Consider the following 20,484-nt stretch of genomic DNA (forward strand, 5'->3'; position numbering starts at 1 on the left):
TTAAGCCATTTGACCGATCGAGTCCACACTGATACTTTGGACTGCATCCTACCTCCTACCCTATCCTTAAAACACTGCATTTCCCACAGCTAGTCCAACCAACCTACACATCCCTGACAGTTTGGCAAATTTAGCATTGCCAAACCACCTAAACAACACATCTTTGAACTGTGGGAGGAAACCAATGCACCAGAAACCTATGCAGATACAGGGAAAATGTGCAAACTCCACCCAGTCGCCCGAGGCTGGATTTGAACCAGGTCGCTGGCACTGTGAGACAGCAGTGCTAACCACTGAGCCATCTCCACCTAATCTCAACAGCAAGAAAGCATTCCAGATTTCCATGAACTTTGTTTATAGGTGGTATGTGCAATTCATTGACCCCAAATAAAACCAGCATAATTAATCCATCCCCAACACAGGAACTAACACAATGAATACCTCCATTAATTGCCACCCCATGACCCTTACCAGCCATTGTGCAATATTGGATTATTCCTGCTCAGCCCTCTCCACCATACCACAGACAGCTGCAATAGTGTATTCAAGTATAGTTTTAAGGAGGTTATGGACATGAATCAATTATGTCAGCATTACTAAATATCCCTATATCATTTCATTTGGTTGTCTCTTTCTCTTACTGTATGACATGGAACAGACTGCTGTCTGACCACAGGAATTCCCACACTGGGCGTCTTTGTTTGTTTCTGAAGATGATCCACCCATTCCTGCAAATCCTGATGACTGGAACAAGTCACCAAAATCCGTTCAATCATACTTCCTATAGAGAGAGTGGAACAAGATCAGGTTGGTCAACTGTTCTGATGTGGTAGTTTCCTTACAATACAATTAAAAAGTCAATGTTTTATACAGCAAGTTATCTTCATGGTTGATATCCAACCATGACTGTTCTATACTTGAGGATCAATTGTCTATCCTCAGGTTAGTGTCTGACAGCCTGATGGCACTCAAATCATGGAGCTTAGAAATTGCACGGGGAAGGACAACGATAGAAGATGCATGGGAATACCATGGATGTGGTTCCCCTCCAAGACACAAGCCGTTCCTGACTTGGAATCATATTACCATGCTTCCAGAATCAAAATTATTGGATCAAAATCCTGCAATTCCCTTCTTAATAAGTAGCACTGGGGATGTAGCAACACCACACGGACTCCAGCAGTTCAGGAGACATTTCACTACCATCTTCTCAAAGGCAACTAGGTATGGATAATAGGTATTGGACTTGGCAGGCATGCCCAATAATTAATGTATTAAAATAAAATACATCTTAATAAGCTGGCTGATCATTGACCTTTTGTATGTAAAGTTCAGTATCTAATGGTAATTCAGTGAACTGATCTCTCCAGGCACGATGGCATAACCTCTGACCCAAGACCCCAAATTCACATTTGGAAGATAGTCTTACTGAATTGTCCTTGGTCCAATCCTATGGCCATATCTAATTTGTTTCTTTGCCAAACAATGTTCACTAAGACTTAAAAAAACTTGACAATTTAAAAATCAGGTCGGCACAGTGGTTAGCACTGCTGCCTCACAGCACCAGGGTTCCAGGTTCGATTCCAGCCTCAGGCGACTGTCTGTGTGGAGTTTGCACTTTCTCCCCGTGTCTCTATGGGTTTCCTCCGGGTGCTCCGGTTTCCTCCCACAGTCCAAAGATGTGCAGGTTAGGTGAATTGGCCCGTAGTGTTAGGTGCATTAGTTAGGGGGATAGGTCTGGGTGGGTTGCTCTTTTGGACTTGTTGGGCCAAAGGGCCTGTTTCCATACTGCAGAGAATCTAATCTAAACAGGGAAGGAACAGCTGATGAACCCATTGCATTTCTGTAAGGTGCTTTGAAACTCCCTGCATTGCCTCAGGAGATAGGTGTAAGAATCATTCAGCCAGCCTGCTAAGATTGGTAGTTTAACTTTTATAGTGGATTCCCTGCACTGTTTGTCAATTTGTGATCAGATGACTGGACTTAAAAAGAAACGCTGAATTAAATTAGTAACTCACCAGTAATTTCAAAGGTGTTCTTGTCAGTCTCACTATCATCCAGCCTGGTGACAATCAGTCCTGTTAATGGCAACTTGCCCTATTAACAATATAATATTGGTATCACCATTTAAATTGCAAATATACAGCAGCATTGTCTTGAGTAATTTATAGTGGTAACATCTATATTATAGAGTCATAGAGTCATAGAGAAGTACAGCATGGAAACAGACCCTTCGGTCCAACCTGTCCATGCTGACCAGATAACCCAACCCAATCTAGTCCCACCTGCCAGCACCCGGCTCATATTCCTCCAAACCCTTCCTATTCATATACACATCCAAATGCCTCTTTAATGTTACAATTGTACCAGCCTTCACCACATCCTCTGGCAGCTCATTCCATACACGTAATGATCATCGATAACTTGTAATAATAAATTTTATTTATACAGGCAAGAGAGGAGAGGGAGTGGCGTTTTTGATTAGGGATAGCATTACAGCTGTGCTGAGAGAGGATATTCCCAGAAATACATCCAGGGAAGTTTTTTGGGTGGAACTGAGAAATAAGAAAGGGATAATCACCTTATTGGGATTGTATTATAGACCCCATAATAATCAGAGGGAAATTGAGAAACAAACTTGTAAGGAGGTCTCAGCTATCTGTAAGAATAATAGGGTGGTTATGGTAGGGGAGTTTAACTTTCCAAACATAGACTGGAACTGCCATAGTGTTTAGGGTTTAGATGGAGAGAAATTTGTTAAGTGTGTACAGGAAAATGTTCCGATTCAGTATGTGGATGTACCTACCAGAGAAGGTGCAAAACTTGACCTACTCTTGGGAAATAAGGCAGGGCCGGTGACTGAGGTGTCAGTGGGGAAGCACTTTGGGGTCAGTGAGAATAATTCTATTAGATTTAAAATAGTGATGGAAAAGGATAGATCAGATCTAAAAGTTGAAGTTCTAAATTGGAGAAAGGCCGATTTTGTCGGTATTAGACAAGAACTTTCCTATTCATATACCCATCCAAATGCCTTTTAAATGTTGCAATTTGACCAACCTCCACCACTTCCTCTGGCAGCTCATTCCATATACGTACCACCCTCTGTGTGAAAAAGGTGCCCCTTAGGTCTCTTTTATAATCTTTCCCCTCTCACCCTAAACCTATGCCCTCTAGTTCTGGATTCCTCGACCCAGCGAAAAGACTTTGTCCATTTACCCGGTCCATGCCCTTCATAATTTTGTAAACCTCTATAAGGTCACCCCTCAGCCTCCGACATTCCAGGGAAAACAGCCCTAGCCTGTTCAGCCTCTACCTTTCGCTCAAATCCTCCAACCCTGGCAACATTCTTGTAAATCTTTTCTGAACCCTTTCAAGTTTCACAGCATTTTTCTGATAGGAAGGAGACCAGAATTGCACACAATATTCCTTCAGTGGCCTAACCAATGTCCTGTTCAGCCACAACATGCCCTCCCAACTCCTGTCCTCAGTACTCTGACCAACAAAGGAAAGCATACCAAACACCTTCCTCACTATTCTGTCTACCTGCAACTCCATTTTCAAGGAGCTGCACTCCAAGGTATCTTTGTTCAGTAACACTCCCTCGGACCTTACGTTTTAGTGTATAAGTCATGCTAAGATTTGCTTTCCCAAAATGCAGCACCTCGCATTTATCTGAATTAAACTCCATCTACCACTCCTCAGCCCATTGGCCCATCTGATCAAGATCCTGTTGTAATCTGAGGTAACCTTCTTCGCTGTCCACTACACCTCCAATTTTGGTGTTATCTGCAAACTTACTAACTATACCTCTTATACTCGTATCCAAATCATTTATATAAGTGAAAAAAAGTAGAGGGCCCAGCACCGATCCTTGTGGCACTCCACTGGTCACAGGCCTCCAGTCTGAAAAACAACCCTCCATCACCACCTTCTACCTTTGAGCCAGTTCTGGATCCAAATGGCTAGTTCTCCCTGTATTCCATGAGATCTAACCTTGCTAACCAGTCTCCCATGGGGAACCTTGTCGAATGCCTTACTGAAGTCCACGAAGATCACATTTACTGCTCTGCCCTCATCAATCCTCTTTGTTACTTCTTCAAAAAACTCAATCAAGTTTGTGAGACATGATTTCTCATGCACAAAGCCATGTTGACTATCCCTAATCAGTCCTTGCCTTTCCAAATACATGTACTTCCTGTCCCTCAGGATTCCCTCCAACAACTTGCCCACCACTGACATCAGGCTCACTGGCCTATAGTTCCCTGGCTTGTCCTTACCACCCTTCTTGAACAGTGGCACCACGTTAGCCAACCTCCAATCTTCTGGCACCTCACCTGTGACTATCGATGATACAAATATCTCAGCAAGTGGCCCAGCAATTACTTCTCTAGCTTCCCGCAGAGTTCTAGGGTACACCTGATCAGGTCCTGGGGATTTATCCATCGTTATGCATTTCAAGAAATCCAGCACTTCCTCCTCTGTAATGTGGACATTTTTCAAGGTGTCACCATCTATTTCCCTACATTCTATATCTTCCATATCCTTTTCCACGGTAAATACCGATGCAAAATACTCATTTCGTATCTCCTCCATTTTCTGCGGCTCCATTCAAAGGCCGCCATACTGATCTTTGAGGGGCCCTATTCTCTCCCTAGTTACCCTTTTGTCCTTAATGTATTTGTAAAAACCCTTTGGATTCTCCTTAATTCTATTTGCCAAAGCTATCTTATGTCCCCTCTTTGCCCTCCTGATTTCCCTCTTAATATACTCCTACTGCCTTTATACTCTTCTAAGAATCCACTCGATCTATCCTGTCTATACCTGACATATGCTTTCCTCTTTTTCTTAACCAAACCCTCAATTTCTTTAGTCATCCAGCATTCCTATATCTACCAGCCTTTCCTTTCACCCTAACAGGAATATACTTTCTGTGGATTCTCGTTATCTCGTTTTTGAAGGCTTCCTATTTTCCAGGCGTCCCTTTACCTGCGAACATCTGCCCCCAATCAGCATTTGAAAGTTCTTGTCTAATACCGACAAAATCGGCCTTTCTCCAATTTAGAACTTCAACTTTTAGATCTGATCTATCCTTTTCCATCACTATTTTAAATCTAATAGAATTATTCTCACTAGATTGGGTTGGGATATCTGGCCAGCATGGACGGGTTGGACTGAAGGGTCAGTTTCCATGCTGTACCTCTCTATGACTCTATGCAGGTTTAACAAAATAAAAAGGGCAATAAGCTTCATGGGGGGGATTATAAAACAAATCAGACAAAAAGAGATATTAGAGAAAATTGATAAAAGCTTGATCAAAGAATTAGGTTTTAAGGAAAATGAGAAAAGAAAGGTCGAGGTAGAGAGGTTTAGAGAAGGAATTCCAGAACTCAGGCCATAAGAAAAGAAAATAGGAGCCGGAGTAAACTACATCATCACTTGAGCCTGCTCCATCATTCAATGATACGATGACTGATGGTGGCTACTGTTCAATTTTCCTGCTTATCACTTGATTCACTGACATACCAAACACATAACTGCTCCAGCCTTCAAAGGAATCAATGATGGAACATTCACTATTCTCTGGGCACAGAATTTCATTGACTCACAACACTTCAGGAGTGAAGTATTTTCTCAACATTTTACTTCTAAATAATTGGTCTCACCATAAAACATGTTAGGTTCCCAGTCAGCTGAAACAATTTTTTAACAAGCACTTTCAGAATCTCGTTTTTCACAATGAGATCAACTTATTCTTCTCAACCCCAGAAAATATAGGTTCAATGTTCCTCAGACCTTTAACACGGTACTACTCTCCCAGTGATCAGTTTAGTGAATCTCGACCAACCACCTCCATGCAAGCGTATCATTTCAGAAATTTTGAGATCCAAACTGCACACTGTAATGATTGTAATAAGGTCAGCCAGGTGCACCTCATAGATTGAGTTTCCTGACTGGGGCTGGTCCAATCAGGAGTCCGAGTTGACAGACAGAAACAGGAATGTTGGAGGTCCTGTTCACTCTGTATGCTGGCTCTGAGGAAGCCGGGCCAGTGTTAAGTACCATACACCTGTAAATAAAGGGTGACTTGGTGACGGGCTACCAGCCTCTGTAGAGTTATTTCACATATACTACTTCAGATGTGGTCTCATTAAAAGCCTGCACAATTGTAGCAAGACTTCTTTATATCTATACTCCAATCCTTTTGCAATAAATACCAATATGTGAATTGCCTTGCCAACTGCTTGCTGCATCTGGATACTGGCTTTCTACATTCCACATACAAGCACACATAAGTCTCTTTGAACATGAACATTCAAAGCCTTTACAACATTCAAAAAATGTATTGTTTCCCTATTCTTAGAACAAAAGAGAAAAATTTCACAATGCCCCCATTATATTCCATTTACTATCTTATTGCCAACTCACTTAACGTGACTATTTATCGTTACTTCCTCTGTGTCCTCCCATAATTTACCTTACTACTCAGTTATTAGAAACCTTAGATGCTTTACTCTCTTCATCCAAATTAACATAGATTGTAAATTGCTGGGTCCCAAAGCCTTACAGCTTTCCACTATTCAACAGCCTGACAACTTGAAAGCATCCATTTCATGTCCCCATTTAGTTTACTTACAGTCAACCAATCCTTCTCCATGCTAAAATATCATCCCAACTTGCTCAGTGAGGCCTCATCTTGTCTATTAACATCTTAATTGATACCTTATCAAATGCCTTTTGGAAATCAAGGTATTCTAAATCTACTTTCTCCTTTATCTTTTTCTCAGGACTGGTGAAGGGTCACGCCCGAAACATCGACTCTCTTGCTCCTCAGATGCCGTCCAACGTGCTGTGCCTTTTCCAGCGCCACACTTTATGGACAATTGGCAATAGTTGCTAAGCCCACTATTACTGAAACTAGCTTTACATTTTAGAGTTAGTAACTGAATTTAAATTCCATCCACTGTTCTCAACTCATCAGTCTTGCCTTTGAATTATTAGTCCGGTGGCATCACTACTCTGCCATTGTCTCAAGATGGGATCCTCAATATTCATCTGTAATAGCTACAACAACATTAAAAAAATGTGTACCTTGGAACATTTCCTGAGGTGTAATCAGGCAAACAGATTTTATAAGGCAATTGATAAAGTATCATTGCTAACAAATATTTAAATACAAAGGGACCAACAGCAGAGAGTGGATAATAATATGTGAATTGGATTGGTGGGATACTGGCAGTCGCTACCAAGGAGTTGGTGCCGAGATTTCTTTGTTACCCATTTATATAAATGGCACAGACCTCAGAATAATATTACCATCCAATTAATTATTGATGCCATGGCATAGAGTGACAATAAACTGGAGGGTTACACGAGAGCCTTGAGAGAAATCAGGAAGGAATGTCATCAAGCGGCAAGATCTAAACTGAGGAATGAGCCATAATACCAGTTAAGGAGAAAAGAGAAACAGAGAGAGATACATAATGGTCAGCGAGATCCTTAAAGTCAGGAATACAGGCTGAAATAAAGGGAATTGGACTGCCAACTTTTATTTCCACAGCAGCACTGAAACAGACCATTCAAATGAACTGATCCCTGCCATTGTTTTTTGTCCACATGAGGCTCCTCTCCCCCACCCCCCACCCCAACTCCATCACATTCTATCAACATATCCTTCTATTTAATTCATCTTCACGTATAGCCAGCCTCCACTTACCTGTAACTATCCTATTCATCTCAATCACTCTCGGTAGTAAGCTCCACATTCTCACTACTCTCTGCCTAAAGATGTTAAAACTTCAACGAAGTCAGACACTCACTTCTCACGCTAGAATGATAGATTGGAGAACCAGATATCAAGATACAAATCTAGCCATTTCTTCAGAGATAGAAATGGTGTTTCAACAGGTTGTTAGTAGCTTTATTATGACAAGAAATCTTTATTTGCACAGAGCAGTGAAGATAAAAGCAAGGTGGTAATGTTGTTATGCGATATCGCTTCCACTTGAATCCCTAGAAAATAATTCCATACAATCGTATGAAATATTTGAACACTGACGTCATTGCAATTTCTAATGTATGACTCTCAAGAAATGAATAAGTTTCTTTCTCACCTGATAAATAAAAGCACTCATCCTGGGACTGGCAGAGAGCATGAGCAGGACATGAGGGAACAAAAGGAAATACCTCTCACACTTCTCCTAAAAAGGAAAAATATCATTTGAAAATTAATACACTCCAACAGGTTATTGACTGCAACTGCAGAATAGAAAACTGGGACTTACAGGGTGAAGCATTGCTGCAGGGCTAACTTACACACAGGGCCTTCCCAGTCAAACACCCTAACACTTGCTGAAATCCCTGAAGAACAGAGGCAATGAACATCTGTTTTGAAGGTTTCAGACAAGTTCCTGCCAGAGCCAAGGGGATGAATCTGGAGAATGGCAAGATGTACTGGTGCAGTATTGGCAGTAGCTGCCATGGGATTTATGGGCCCTATACAAGATGGGCAGGATGGTACAGCTTGGAGGAGAAGGCCAGGATCCAATAGCAAGGGGGAATCAGTGTCAGGACCAATCCTTGGCTTGGCTCAGTTTAGTTGACTACAGGAGACTGGTCCTGTAAATATCATTCAAATAATGTAAAGAAATTTCAAAGATCTGCATGCTTGAAAGTACTGGACAGAACAGAAGGAAAATTACCTCATTTCCACACTGCACTGTGACCTGTGACATGTAGATAACATTCCCCAGAGACTTAATATCTTCCCCTTCCCAACCATGGACTGTTTCCGTCAAGATCTGTAGTTCCAGCTCCTTCTTCTTCCGCACTTCCTGACATTGCGACTACAAAAAGAAAATAATCAGCACATAACTGTGCGCTGAGCACATTCGAAAAATTTGAAAAGAAAATTCTACCCGGTTTACAATTTGCTACTGGAAATTATAGAATGATTCCCAAAACCAGTCTGCACAATGACCCTAGGTCTGCAGTGAGGAGCCCAGGGCCATCCTTTCACTGGTACTAATGGATTTGTCGCAATAGAAGCTTGGATGCACTCCCAGCTTCTCAGCAAGCATTGGTATCTGCCAGGAGTGTTAAAGATTGTATTTTATCTTAATAACTGTCAACACAAGATGTGAAAGGCTGCATTTAACTGATTGGTTCAGGCTTCATTAATTTTAATAATTCAGCACAAACAATATCGAGCAGCTGGGGATTTCTGTTGTCAACTGCGGAAGTTTTGAGATCTCTCAATTCACTTCAAAAACAGGAACAAATGGCAGCATTTCACATTGGCGCACAAAGCAATCTGTGTAGGTTTGAGGCAGACATATTCTGAAAGTACAGCCATTGAACTGATGGCATCACCATAGACAGTTATGGAATCCCTCAACATAATTCCATCTGAATGAAAAAGCAGGAGTTTACATTAACTTACTGAGAGATTTTTGAAAGCATTCATGGACCTCTGAATGTCAGGCCAGTCTGGGTGATATTCCTAAAGGTAAAAAGAAAACATAAGTGGACGCATGAGTCATCTAGAAATTGAAAAACCCATTCGTGGGATGCAAAAATCACTGGTAAGACCAGCTTTTATTGCTCATCGCTGGATGCTCTTGAGAAGGTGGTGGAGAACTGCATCAGTCCATTTGCTGTAGGTAGATCCACAATGTCATCAGGAAGAGACCTCCAGAATCTTGACCCAATGACACTCAAGGAACAAAGATGCATTTCCCAGTCAGGATAGTGTGGCTTGGAGGGGAACTTGCAGGTGGTAATGTTCCTATCGATCTGCTGTCCTTGTCTCTCTAGATGCAAGTGGTCATAATTTTGGAAGGTGCTATTTAAGGAGCCCTGATAAGTTGTTTAGTGCATCTTGCAATTATACACACTGCTACTACAGTGCATCGGTGATGGAATGAGTGAATGTTTGTTTGTGGATGTCAACTGGGCTGCCTTGTTCTGGATAATCTCAAGCTTCTTCAAAGTTGTTAGATCTGCATTCATTGAGGCAAGAAAGGTGCATTCCTTCACACTCCTAACTTGTATCTTGTAGATGGTGGACAGACTTTGGAGAGTCAAGAGGAAAGGATTCTTAGCTTCTGAAGCCACTGTATTTATATGGCTAATCTGGTTCAGTTTCTGTTCAATAACCAACCTCAGGATATTGATAGTGTCAGATTCATGCTGATAATTCCATTGAACAGTCAAGGAGCAATGATTAGATTCACTCCTGTTGAAGGTGGTCCCTGTGTGGGGCGAATGTTACTTGCCCCCTATCAACCCAAATGTGGATATTATTCAGGTCTGGCTGCATTTGGACATGAACTGCTTTGGTGTCTGAGGAATCATAAATGGTTCTGAACATTGTGCAATCATTAACGAACATCCTACTTCTGACCTTATGAAGGAACTCCTGCAGCGATGATCTGGAGCTGAGATGACTGGCCTCTAATCACTACAACCATCTTCCTTTGTGCTGGTTATGGTTCAAAACAACACAGTGGTATTGCAGCTGTTCTGGAACAGCTTGGCTAGGGCTGCAGCAAGTTCTGCAGCATACATCTTCAGTACCATTGCCAGAAAAATATTGAACAGAACTGAAAGGTGAGACTAATCTGTCCCATGACTATCTATCTGACGGTTTCATTTTGCTGATCTCTCCACAACAAAATAAGCATTTAACAACTCAACTAGTGGGAAGAAGGGCAGTTTATACTGACATGTTGCAGAACAATAGAAAATATTCGGCAAGTAGGTTCCATTTCATTGACAAGTTGTTTTATTTCTTCCCCAAACATTTAACATCATCAACATCACCAAAATGAAAGTAATTTTTGTATCATATAGATGGGGATGGCACGGCACTGTGGCTCTCTGGTTAGCACTGGTGCCTCACAGCGCTAGAGACCTGGGTTCAATTCCAGCATTGGGCGACTGTCTATGTGGAACCAACACAGCCTCCCAATGTCAGTGTGGGTTTATTCTGGTCTTCCGGTTTCCTCCCACATTCCAAAGATGTGCAGGTTAGGTGGATTGGCCATGGTAAATTGCCTATACTGTCTAGGGATGTGCAGGCTAATGCATGGGAAATGCAGGGTTACAGGTATAGAGTAGGGCAAGAGTCTGGGCGGGATGCTGTTTGGAGGGTCGGTGTGGATATGATGGGCCAAATGGCCTGGTTCCACACAGTAGGGATTCTATGAAACCAAAAAGATATGGTGATGTTGGATAAGTATTTGAGAAGCAAGATTATATGTCAGGATACAGAAAACAACAGCGAGATGTGATTATAGTAATCATTTCCAATTGACATTAGCACCAGATCTGATACAATGGGCAAATGACCTCTGTATTGCATTGAACATAAAGAATGTGAAGTATATGTATCAAATGTGTTCACTGCCCCAGGATGTTAAAACAGAAGCCTCCTTCATACCCAAATACATCAGCCACATTTCAACCTGTTCCTATGACAACACTTGCCAGATACCAGGAGCTTTATTGTTATTGAAGCCAATGACATAACTAAATTAATGAGTGATAGAAACTGAAGCTGAAAGCAAAAACATCTTTGCACTGTCCAATAAACTTCTCAAGCAATTCCACATTTATGATTAAAGCCATTTACCCATTCTATCAACAGATTGGTCAGTGATCCAATAGACTGCTCAAGTGTCTATTTGAATGACCAGTAAATTAATTGGCAACCAAGAGAATTGTTAACATAGTAATAAATTTGTCCATGATGTATGATCGCTAATTAAGTAGATTGTCAATTAAGTAATACATTTATCAATGAACTACAAGAATCATCAACCTATTATATTTGAGTCATGAGGCACAGTGGTACCAGAATGCCGGGTTCAAGTCTCACTTGCGTGCAGGTTGTGGTATAGCATGTCTGAGCATGTTGACTGAAAATACAACTAATGGATGTAAATGAGTATTGAGGTGAGCCAGACATGTTGGTCAAATTCTGTACCTGAATTCAGGACATAGAACCTTGTTAACAAAGCTTTGTGTGATCACTAAATTACAACACTTATCCCTATATGTTCTCCATCAAGAGAGATAACTCATTTGATAAAAAAAACTCATGAAATTACATTTCTGCTCCCATCCTCTACTTTACATCTCTTTATACTTTCAATTATACTTCCACAAGTAACAACCCGCAATGAACTGGTCAGTCTTTATGGACTGCTGGTAAAAATATCATTTGTTATGAGGTGTTTGACCAGTCAATGATGAGTCATATTACCTACATATTCATATCAATTATTTGAAAGAATTGGGAAAATATAAAACCAGCGGAATTTAAACTGTCTGGGAACTTTTTCTCAACTATCCATTACTAGCAGGTGGAAATTCTTTACCTCCATGTGGCGCTCCAGCTCTTTAAGCAATGTTGGGTATTTGTCCAGCCTCATAAATGGTTTGCTGAGGCTGGTAGTTAGCATAAGAATCCCTGGGCTGGTTGCTCCTTTCATTTCCATAAATTCTCCCAACTCCTCACTGAAGAAACATAAACATAGTCAAGAGACGAAAAAAGAACAATACTGGATCCATTACATGGAAACTGTAAATTGTCTGACTCAGTGTTGTGTTCTATCAAAAAGGGAGATTTATTGAGGCTAAGGTGTGTGTTATGGATTGAGACCTGTTTACTCAGCGTATTTAGAAAAATAGAAGGATTAAGCAAGGCAAAAAAAAACTTCTGTTTGTAGAGAAATCAAAAGTAAGAGGCCATGTGAGAAGCAGCCAATACACATTAAAAAAGATTACAAGAAGTATCTTCAAAAAGAACTATGGGGACATGAGATGCTTTTGCTCAGTGAAGACAGAGGATAAATCAATTACAGCATCAATTACTCAAAATCTACAGGAACTGAACAGAGACTGGGGCCATAAAATCCACCCTTCAGGGAGGTTTAAATTCATTACTCAAGCCAAATGTTTTGTGCTGTGCTCAACTTCAGTCTTGGTAAATCCACCAGTCTAACATTGCTGGTCAGGGTCCTGCAAATAAACACTGCTAAGTTGGGAATACATATCTATATTTATGTATTATGAGGAAAACATATTGAATTATTTGAACATCTACTAGATTTAAAAGGGTTTGAAGGGAACCCTGAGTGATTTCTTGGAAATTTGTTCAGCTCTTTAACATAGGCTGTGATCTATTTGCAGATTATAGGAAGTCATACTGACTCCAGCAAATAGCCAAACAAATTGTTTAGGGAGACAAAAGATGGGCATAATTGCCTGGTTTTGGAAGAAACTATGAAGCTTCAATGCTGATGACTGCCTAGAAATTCTTTCTGGACTCACAAACCGAGAGAATCAAAAGGAAAATAAACCTCCAAAGCTGCAGTAAGGCAGCAGGTCTCCCTCCCTTTCTTCAGTGAAGTAGATGGGAACCCAAAGAAATTTCTACACCCCAGTACTTTGACTACCTTGTAAAGCCAGAGAAGCTAAGCTGTGACCTCTATCTAAAGACTTGGATCTCGCTTGATTTCTATCCAAACTGAAGACTTATTTCTAAGATCGTCCACTGGTCACAACTATCAACAATTTGATTTTATCAACAAGACGCCCTATGGACTATGATAATTTGTCAAATGTTATCCTTTGTTTTGAGGTCCATTCATCAATAAAATATCATCGCTATACAGTCTTTTGTCTCTACAGCTGTCTTGTGTTGTGTGAGTATATCTGAAGGGGATATAGTTCCAATTCTGGATTGTAGCTTATATGATAAACAATCTTTGGCACTTGTTTTTAGGATTGCCTTTTTGTTTTACGATGTCCAGGTTATTTTAAATTAATTGAAGTAATCTGGTGAAAGTTTCTTTGTTTTGGGATAGCAGTAACAAAGGGAAACTATTGGCAATTTTGGTGATTGGATGAAAACATTTATACTAGTGTTGCAACCCGTGGAGTCAAGGGGGCTTGATTATCAGCACATTCTGCTCATGACAGTGGTAACGGCACACACACCCAATAAGCAACATGCATGGCACAACAGGGCATATGTATTACCCACCGGCTATACTTTGGGATAATTGGAGTGTGAAATTGGAACAGTTATCCCCAATGTTGTCAAGTCTTATGTGTATTTTTGTGCCTCTGTTCTATGCAGTGTCTATTACCCTGGGTACTGGAACTTGTCACATACCTGTACTCCGTGAGGACATGGACAGCCCAAGGGTGATTGGCACAGTATGCGAGATAAAGGCTTTTCATTTGGGACATTAAGTTCCCAAAGCATCCTCCAACCTTCTGCTGGGATTCCGGTAACCTGTGCACACAAAGAAACAGAGGCAAAGAGCAAGCATACAATTATTTTACAAGTATTTCCAATAAACTTTTGATTATCAAACAATTGTTTGAAATTTGCAGGAGTCACGACAGGTCACCATTTCAAACCAATTTGAGGAAATCATCATTCCGACATCAAAGAGACTTTGATTACTTTGAGAGCAACTAGGGATTGTCAATAAATGCTGGCCAACCAGCGGCACCACACCCCACAAATGAATAAATAAAAATAATTTTAAATATGGACATTACTAACAGTGTCAGCATTTATTATTATGCTTTTGATGATAATGGTGCAGTCCATGTGGAAGAACATCCATAGTGTTATAAGAGAGGACTCCAAGATTTGGATCCAGCAATAGTGAAGTAAAGTTAATAGATTTGCAAGTTCAGATGATGTGCAAATTGGAGGCAGCTGCTAACCTACATGTTGCACTGTGATCACGTCACAATGATTGTCCTCAGTACCATCCCTAGGAAACTAAATTAAACACATATCAACCTCACACGCAAGTTACATTCTGCTTCCTCACTTAACACAATTATTTATTCAGAAAGAAACTTCAATGTCAACAATGAACACCTCAACCAGAGGAAAGAGGAAGGATCAGGGCCAAGAGAGTGCTGCACAATGGGAGAGAGTGTCAATTGGTTAGAGGGTCAGAACCGAGAGAGTGCCTCTCGGTCTGAGGGTCAGCACCATAATAATACCACCTGGTTAGAGGAACAGGACCGAGAGAGTACCGTATTGTCAGAGGGGCAGTACTGAGGGAGTGTTGCAGTATCTGAGGGAATGCTTCAATGAGGGTCAGTATTGAGGGAGTGTCACAGTGTCAGAGGCTTATCAATGAGAGTGTTTTTGTGTCATAGAGTGACAACTGAGGCAGTGATGCACAATTGGAGGGTCAGAATTGAATCAGTAGAAGGTCAGTACTTAGGGAGCACCCACTGTTGGAGGGTGAGTACTGAATCAGTAGAAGGTCAGTACTTAGCGAGCACTCACTGTTGGAGGGTAAGCGCTGAGACAATGCTGAATTTTCATAACAGTTACTGTTTAGTGTCCCATCAAAAAGGAGGCCACTTCTTTGCTCTCAGGTTAACATAAATGATGTCATGGCACTTTCCATGGAGAAACAATGGGATTCTCCATTTTATCCTGGCCAATATTTATCCTTCAAACAACGGTGTAAGAGCAAAGTAGAAACATGTACAGCTGGAGAAACTCCACACGTCTGACAACTTCTGTGGTGTGAAAACAGAGTACATGTTTCAGATCCGTTGACCCTTCTTCAGAACTGGGTCCGTTCTGACGAAGGCTCATTGGACTGAAACATTAACTCTATTTTCTCACCACAGATGCTGCCAAACCTGCTGAGGTTCTCCAGCTATTTCTCTTTTTATTTCAGATTTCCAGCATCTGCAGCTCTTTGCCTTTTTTGCTTACAAGATCAAAGTATTTGTCTGTTAATTTCATTCCTGATTATGGAAACTTGCTACACTCAGTGTCAGTTTTAACAGACTGCAACAGTGATTACATTTCAAAAGTACTTCATTCATTGTGAAGCATTTTGGATATCTAGAGGTCATGAGTGAGGCTATGGAAATGCAAATTTGAGGTAGAAAAGCAAATGCTTGCTGAAACTGTTTTTTCTGCATTTCATATACATTGAAATAATAGCAATCAGAGTCCTCCAATAGTTCTTTCAGAATTACTCACTTGGTGCATTCTTCTAAAGACTGAACAAGGTTTTGTTGGAAAGAGCAAATATCCTCCAGGTTGCCCATCAAATATCCCATGTCAGTAGAACTTAACCTGCAGCAGACAAAAAATTGATTTTAAATCAGCATATCCGACACATTATCCTGCCTGCATTTTGTTCAATTTGTTCTCATAAGGTGGGTGCCACTGACAAGGTATCCATTTAATACCTATCCTCAACTAGCCCGAGTACTGGTTTGTAACGCTACACATCTTCAGAGTGAACACAGGTATGGTACTGGAGTCACATATAGGCCTGGACTGGGTAAGTGAGTCAAGATTCTAACCCTGAAGGATATTTATGAACCTACTGGGTTTTTGCTCTAATTCTCTCGCTTTACCTTGCTTGTCAGACATTAATCTCAGATGAACTGCAACTTTTCTTGCACTGGGAAAACTGAAGACATCGTCTCCATTCCTTATCACAAAGATATACCTTTTCCACAAAGACAGTCTACTCCACCTTCTTAATATCACCATTCTCCAAATCTATTTAGCTAATCTGTTGAAACTATGCTTTTGTTACCCCCATACTCATCTCTTCTGGCTGGCTTCAAACCTTACATTTAAATTATCATTCATCCAAAACTCTACAGTCCATATCCTAAGTTGCTGAAAATGTGTTGCCGGAAAAGCGCAGCAGGTCAGGCAGCATCCAAGGAACAGGAGAATCGACGTTTCGGGCATAAGCCCTTCTTCAGGAATGATGCTGCCTGACCTGCTGTGCTTTTCCAGCAACACATTTTCAGCTCTGATCTCCAGCATCTGCAGCCCTCACTTTCTCTCAAATATCCTAAGTTGCACCAAGTTCTACTCAGCCAACACCCTGTGCCTACACTCTGTCCCCTGTAGACTTCCAAGCCCCAGATACACTGTCTGTAAAAAATGCTACGGAAACATAGTTATGATACAAGTGAGCATCTTACAGAAAACAATGTGCTTAAATTTAGCATAAAAAAACATTGAAAGAAAAGTCACAGAAATTGGTCTCACTTATCACTGGCTTGCAGAGGTCGCAAGAAGGTTGACAGAAGTATCGTTAGCTCCTCTGCATAATCGCACTCTATTTCGAGAATATTCTGCAGCACCTGCAGAAAAATAAAGTTTCAGGACACAAACGCAATAAAAACTGAGAAGCAGTAAAAAAAATGTTGCCATGACGAAATACTGAGAATAAAGGAGGGCAGAATGGTGAACCGGAACTGTTGCCCTTCCACAGCTCACACTGATGCACTCTCAATTAAAGAGTCCGATGGGATGGGCCCAGCAGATCAGTTCCATGTTTGGGGCCAGGAAAATCAGGATTGATGGGTCAGAGTGACTCAGTCACTGTACCACAATGGTGAGATGGCAGCTCAAACTCATTCCAGGTTCCCAACTCTTTCTCTTTGGCATTCCTTATCAATTTATATTTCAATTTGTTAGCAGCCAGTAAAACTTCTTGATCATTAGGGAGTTCCAATTCCCTGACCAACTCTATGGAACTTGATTTTTGTTATATTATAACTTCCACATTGCCTCCTATCTCCCTCTGGACAACTTCTATAATATCATCCCCACTCCTATGATCCGAGTTCCTTTCACCAGTCTGTGATCTTTTCCTAGGACCACAGTCAATTCCAGAATTGATATTGCATGTTCTGCTCTCAACATGTTTAATTAATTTTGCCAATCCATTGATCTTAGTTTCTGATCCTCATCCTGTACATTTTTCTCTGTTGTCCCTGTTATGGCAACATTTCCCCATTCACTGGCTCCTTCTGGTGTATATGTGACTCTAATGCCAATGTTTGGGACAAATTGTCTTACTCCATTCTCAGTATCAGTGTGTCCATATTTAGTCAGTCTTTTGTCTGCTGTAACCTGCTCCTTGTAGTGTAGGTATGAGGAGTGCATGGTGCCTCATTATTTTCTACTACTTGTTCAGATTCTTTATATGTATATGAAGTGTCAATTAACGTCAAGTTATGCAGGCTAACTATTCTCTTGCCATGTTGCAAATTGCTGCCTTTCCATCACTACCTTGACTTTACCTGGCATTTCTCTTTTGTAATGTACCAAGTCTCTGAGTTAAAATTTATTTCCAATGCCCTCATACGACAATATAAGGCTCACCGAACTCTCTCTGAAACATCAGCCTCAGGTGCACAGAAAGAAATTGAGCTAATTGTGATGCCTTCCCAAGCCATGGGTGATCATTCATTACCTATAAGAATTTTTGGATTTTCCTAAACTAATTGACATGGTCTGCAGCTCTCATGCATTTGCAGTGAATTATTTGCAGGGACTGCCTACACAGAACAGAGGTTAGTTAACAACTTCAATGGTCCACCAAGATTTTATGACAGAATCAGAATAGCTAAGATGCAGAAGATGGCAATTCGGTCCATTTATGTAACTTTCTATCTATTATTACATGATTTCTTCCACAAAGTTAACTACATATAGAGACCGTTGCTCTGCTGTGTTCATTACTATAGTGTTCATCTTCTGATTCATCATTAGCAAGTTTCACCTCACACCAACTACACACCCCCATTGTCAGTTAGGAATTTAGCAAGTGCGTGCTGTCCAGTCCTGATCCATTTCTCCATTATATCATGCACAATGACTTGGAGTCACAGAGTCATACAGCATAGAAAGAGGCACTTCAGTCTATGTTAACCAATAAATATCAAACTACACGAATCCCATATATCCGTCCTTGATCGATAGTCCATGCCCTGGCATTTTAAATACTTATCCAGGTGCTTCTTAAATATTGTGAAAGTACTTGCCTCAAACATCCTCTCAGACAGAACATTCCTTATATCTACCACCCTCTGGGTGAGTGAAAAGGATTTTGCTCAGATCTCCGCTAAAACACTTACTTCTTATCTTAAATTTATGTCCTCTGATCTTAGACATGTCTGTCTATGCCTCTCATTATTTTGCATACCTCAATCAGATCCCCCCCCCTCAGCCTCCTCTGCTCCAAGGAAAACATGATGTGGAGGTGCCAGTATTGGCTGGGGTGGACAAAGTCACAGGTCGCATGACACCACCACTCTGAAAGCTTACGATTTCAAATAAACCTGTTGGACTATAACCTGGTGTTGTGTGACCTCTGACCAAGGGAAACAAATGCAGCCTATCCAGTCTCTCCTCATGATTGACATTTTTCATCCCAGGCAACATCCTGGTGAATTTCCTTTGCATTCTTTCCAATGTCATCACATGCTTCCAATAGAGAATGACTAGAACTGCACACAGTATTTCATCTGTGGCCTAAGCAATATTTGATGAAGTTGTAACACAGCTTCCCAGCTGCTATATTCTATGTTCCAGCTAAAGAAGGCAAGCATTCCCTATACCTCCTTCACCACCCTATCTCCCTGTGCAGATTCCAACAGTGATCTATGCACTTACTGTTTGTTACTATATAATATAGATCTAATTGCTATGTGTTCAAACAGGAAATTTTTCTTTCTTTTCTGGAAACTATTTTCTCCCAGAAATCTTTTTGAATATTTCTGACAACTGTTCCAAACATGTGTTTTAATGCCAGTTAATAGTGTAAATTAATCCTTAGCTCAATTCAACAATTTAAAAATATTGAATTAGGAACTTATAGGTAAACTTTTCCAATCTTGTGTACAAACTGTTAAATTTCATTGAATGTTCTTGTACAGAAAATCCAGCTTGCTTTTTAATGTTTTCATGCATAAACTTCAGCAGAATTTCCAAATCTTCTAAAGTGACCAATTGTTGAACCTTTAACATGGAGAATACAACTTGTTTTGCTTCACAAAATATGGCTGGGGAGCCTTTGACATTTCGCACTTGGGTTCAGCCATTTTTCTCCAAAGTAATTCGAATTCCAATTTTCTGTCTGAAAGGAATCTTTGTAGCCAACCTCCAGCTTTAACCAACCATCCTCTACTATCACTGCTAGTAGAACAGATTCCAAGCCAGTCTGGCAGACTGTAATCAGGACATATGTATGCTTTCTTTGGGAAGAGAGTGATTGACTTCCACAGTCTTACCCCCCTCATTCTACATAAACTGTCCTACATGTTCCATATCACACTCAGAAAATTAATTGTCGAAATATGTTCCTTTTTAACCTGAAACAAAAGCATTCACAAGCGGAACAATGGGATGAACCATTAACACTCAATGGCTAAAGGGAGTGGGTCTCAGTCCTGCCAAGCCCTCAATGTTTGCAGCACCCTGCAAGTCATGGCACATCTTCTCATTCAGCTAGATTAGCTGCATTGCCTCAAATACTGAACCCTGCAGCTGAAGGCACAAAGACAATGGGGCACAGACCAGGCCAGGAATACTTGACTGCTAGATCCTGTCTCAACCAAAGGAGCCACTGAAATAAGCAGCATTGTGAGAACATGCTGAAATCCAAA

At 40.8% G+C, this 20,484-nt stretch overlaps 1 protein-coding gene across 4 annotated transcripts in view; it reads right to left on the minus strand.

The window, feature by feature from the left end:
* The window catches only part of LOC122550467 (rho guanine nucleotide exchange factor 7-like), a 137,417-nt gene that overhangs the window by 35,143 nt on the left and 81,790 nt on the right, over nucleotides 1-20,484 (minus strand). For all 4 annotated transcript variants that reach the window (XM_087987899.1, XM_043691228.2, XM_043691224.2 and 1 more), the window contains exons 7-15: nucleotides 17,078-17,172; nucleotides 16,043-16,138; nucleotides 14,183-14,305; nucleotides 12,381-12,519; nucleotides 9,440-9,499; nucleotides 8,700-8,843; nucleotides 8,112-8,198; nucleotides 2,019-2,097; nucleotides 642-781 (exon numbers count right to left, since the gene is read on the minus strand). In XM_087987899.1, coding sequence (XP_087844025.1) covers nucleotides 642-781; nucleotides 2,019-2,097; nucleotides 8,112-8,198; nucleotides 8,700-8,843; nucleotides 9,440-9,499; nucleotides 12,381-12,519; nucleotides 14,183-14,305; nucleotides 16,043-16,138; nucleotides 17,078-17,172 — 963 coding nt within the window. The remainder of the gene's footprint in view (nucleotides 1-641; nucleotides 782-2,018; nucleotides 2,098-8,111; nucleotides 8,199-8,699; nucleotides 8,844-9,439; nucleotides 9,500-12,380; nucleotides 12,520-14,182; nucleotides 14,306-16,042; nucleotides 16,139-17,077; nucleotides 17,173-20,484) is intronic.

The sequence above is a fragment of the Chiloscyllium plagiosum genome, unplaced genomic scaffold (assembly GCF_037043375.1).
Source record: "Chiloscyllium plagiosum isolate Xiang-an unplaced genomic scaffold, Cpla_swu_hap1 HiC_scaffold_6, whole genome shotgun sequence".
Taxonomy (NCBI): Eukaryota; Metazoa; Chordata; class Chondrichthyes; order Orectolobiformes; family Hemiscylliidae; genus Chiloscyllium; species Chiloscyllium plagiosum.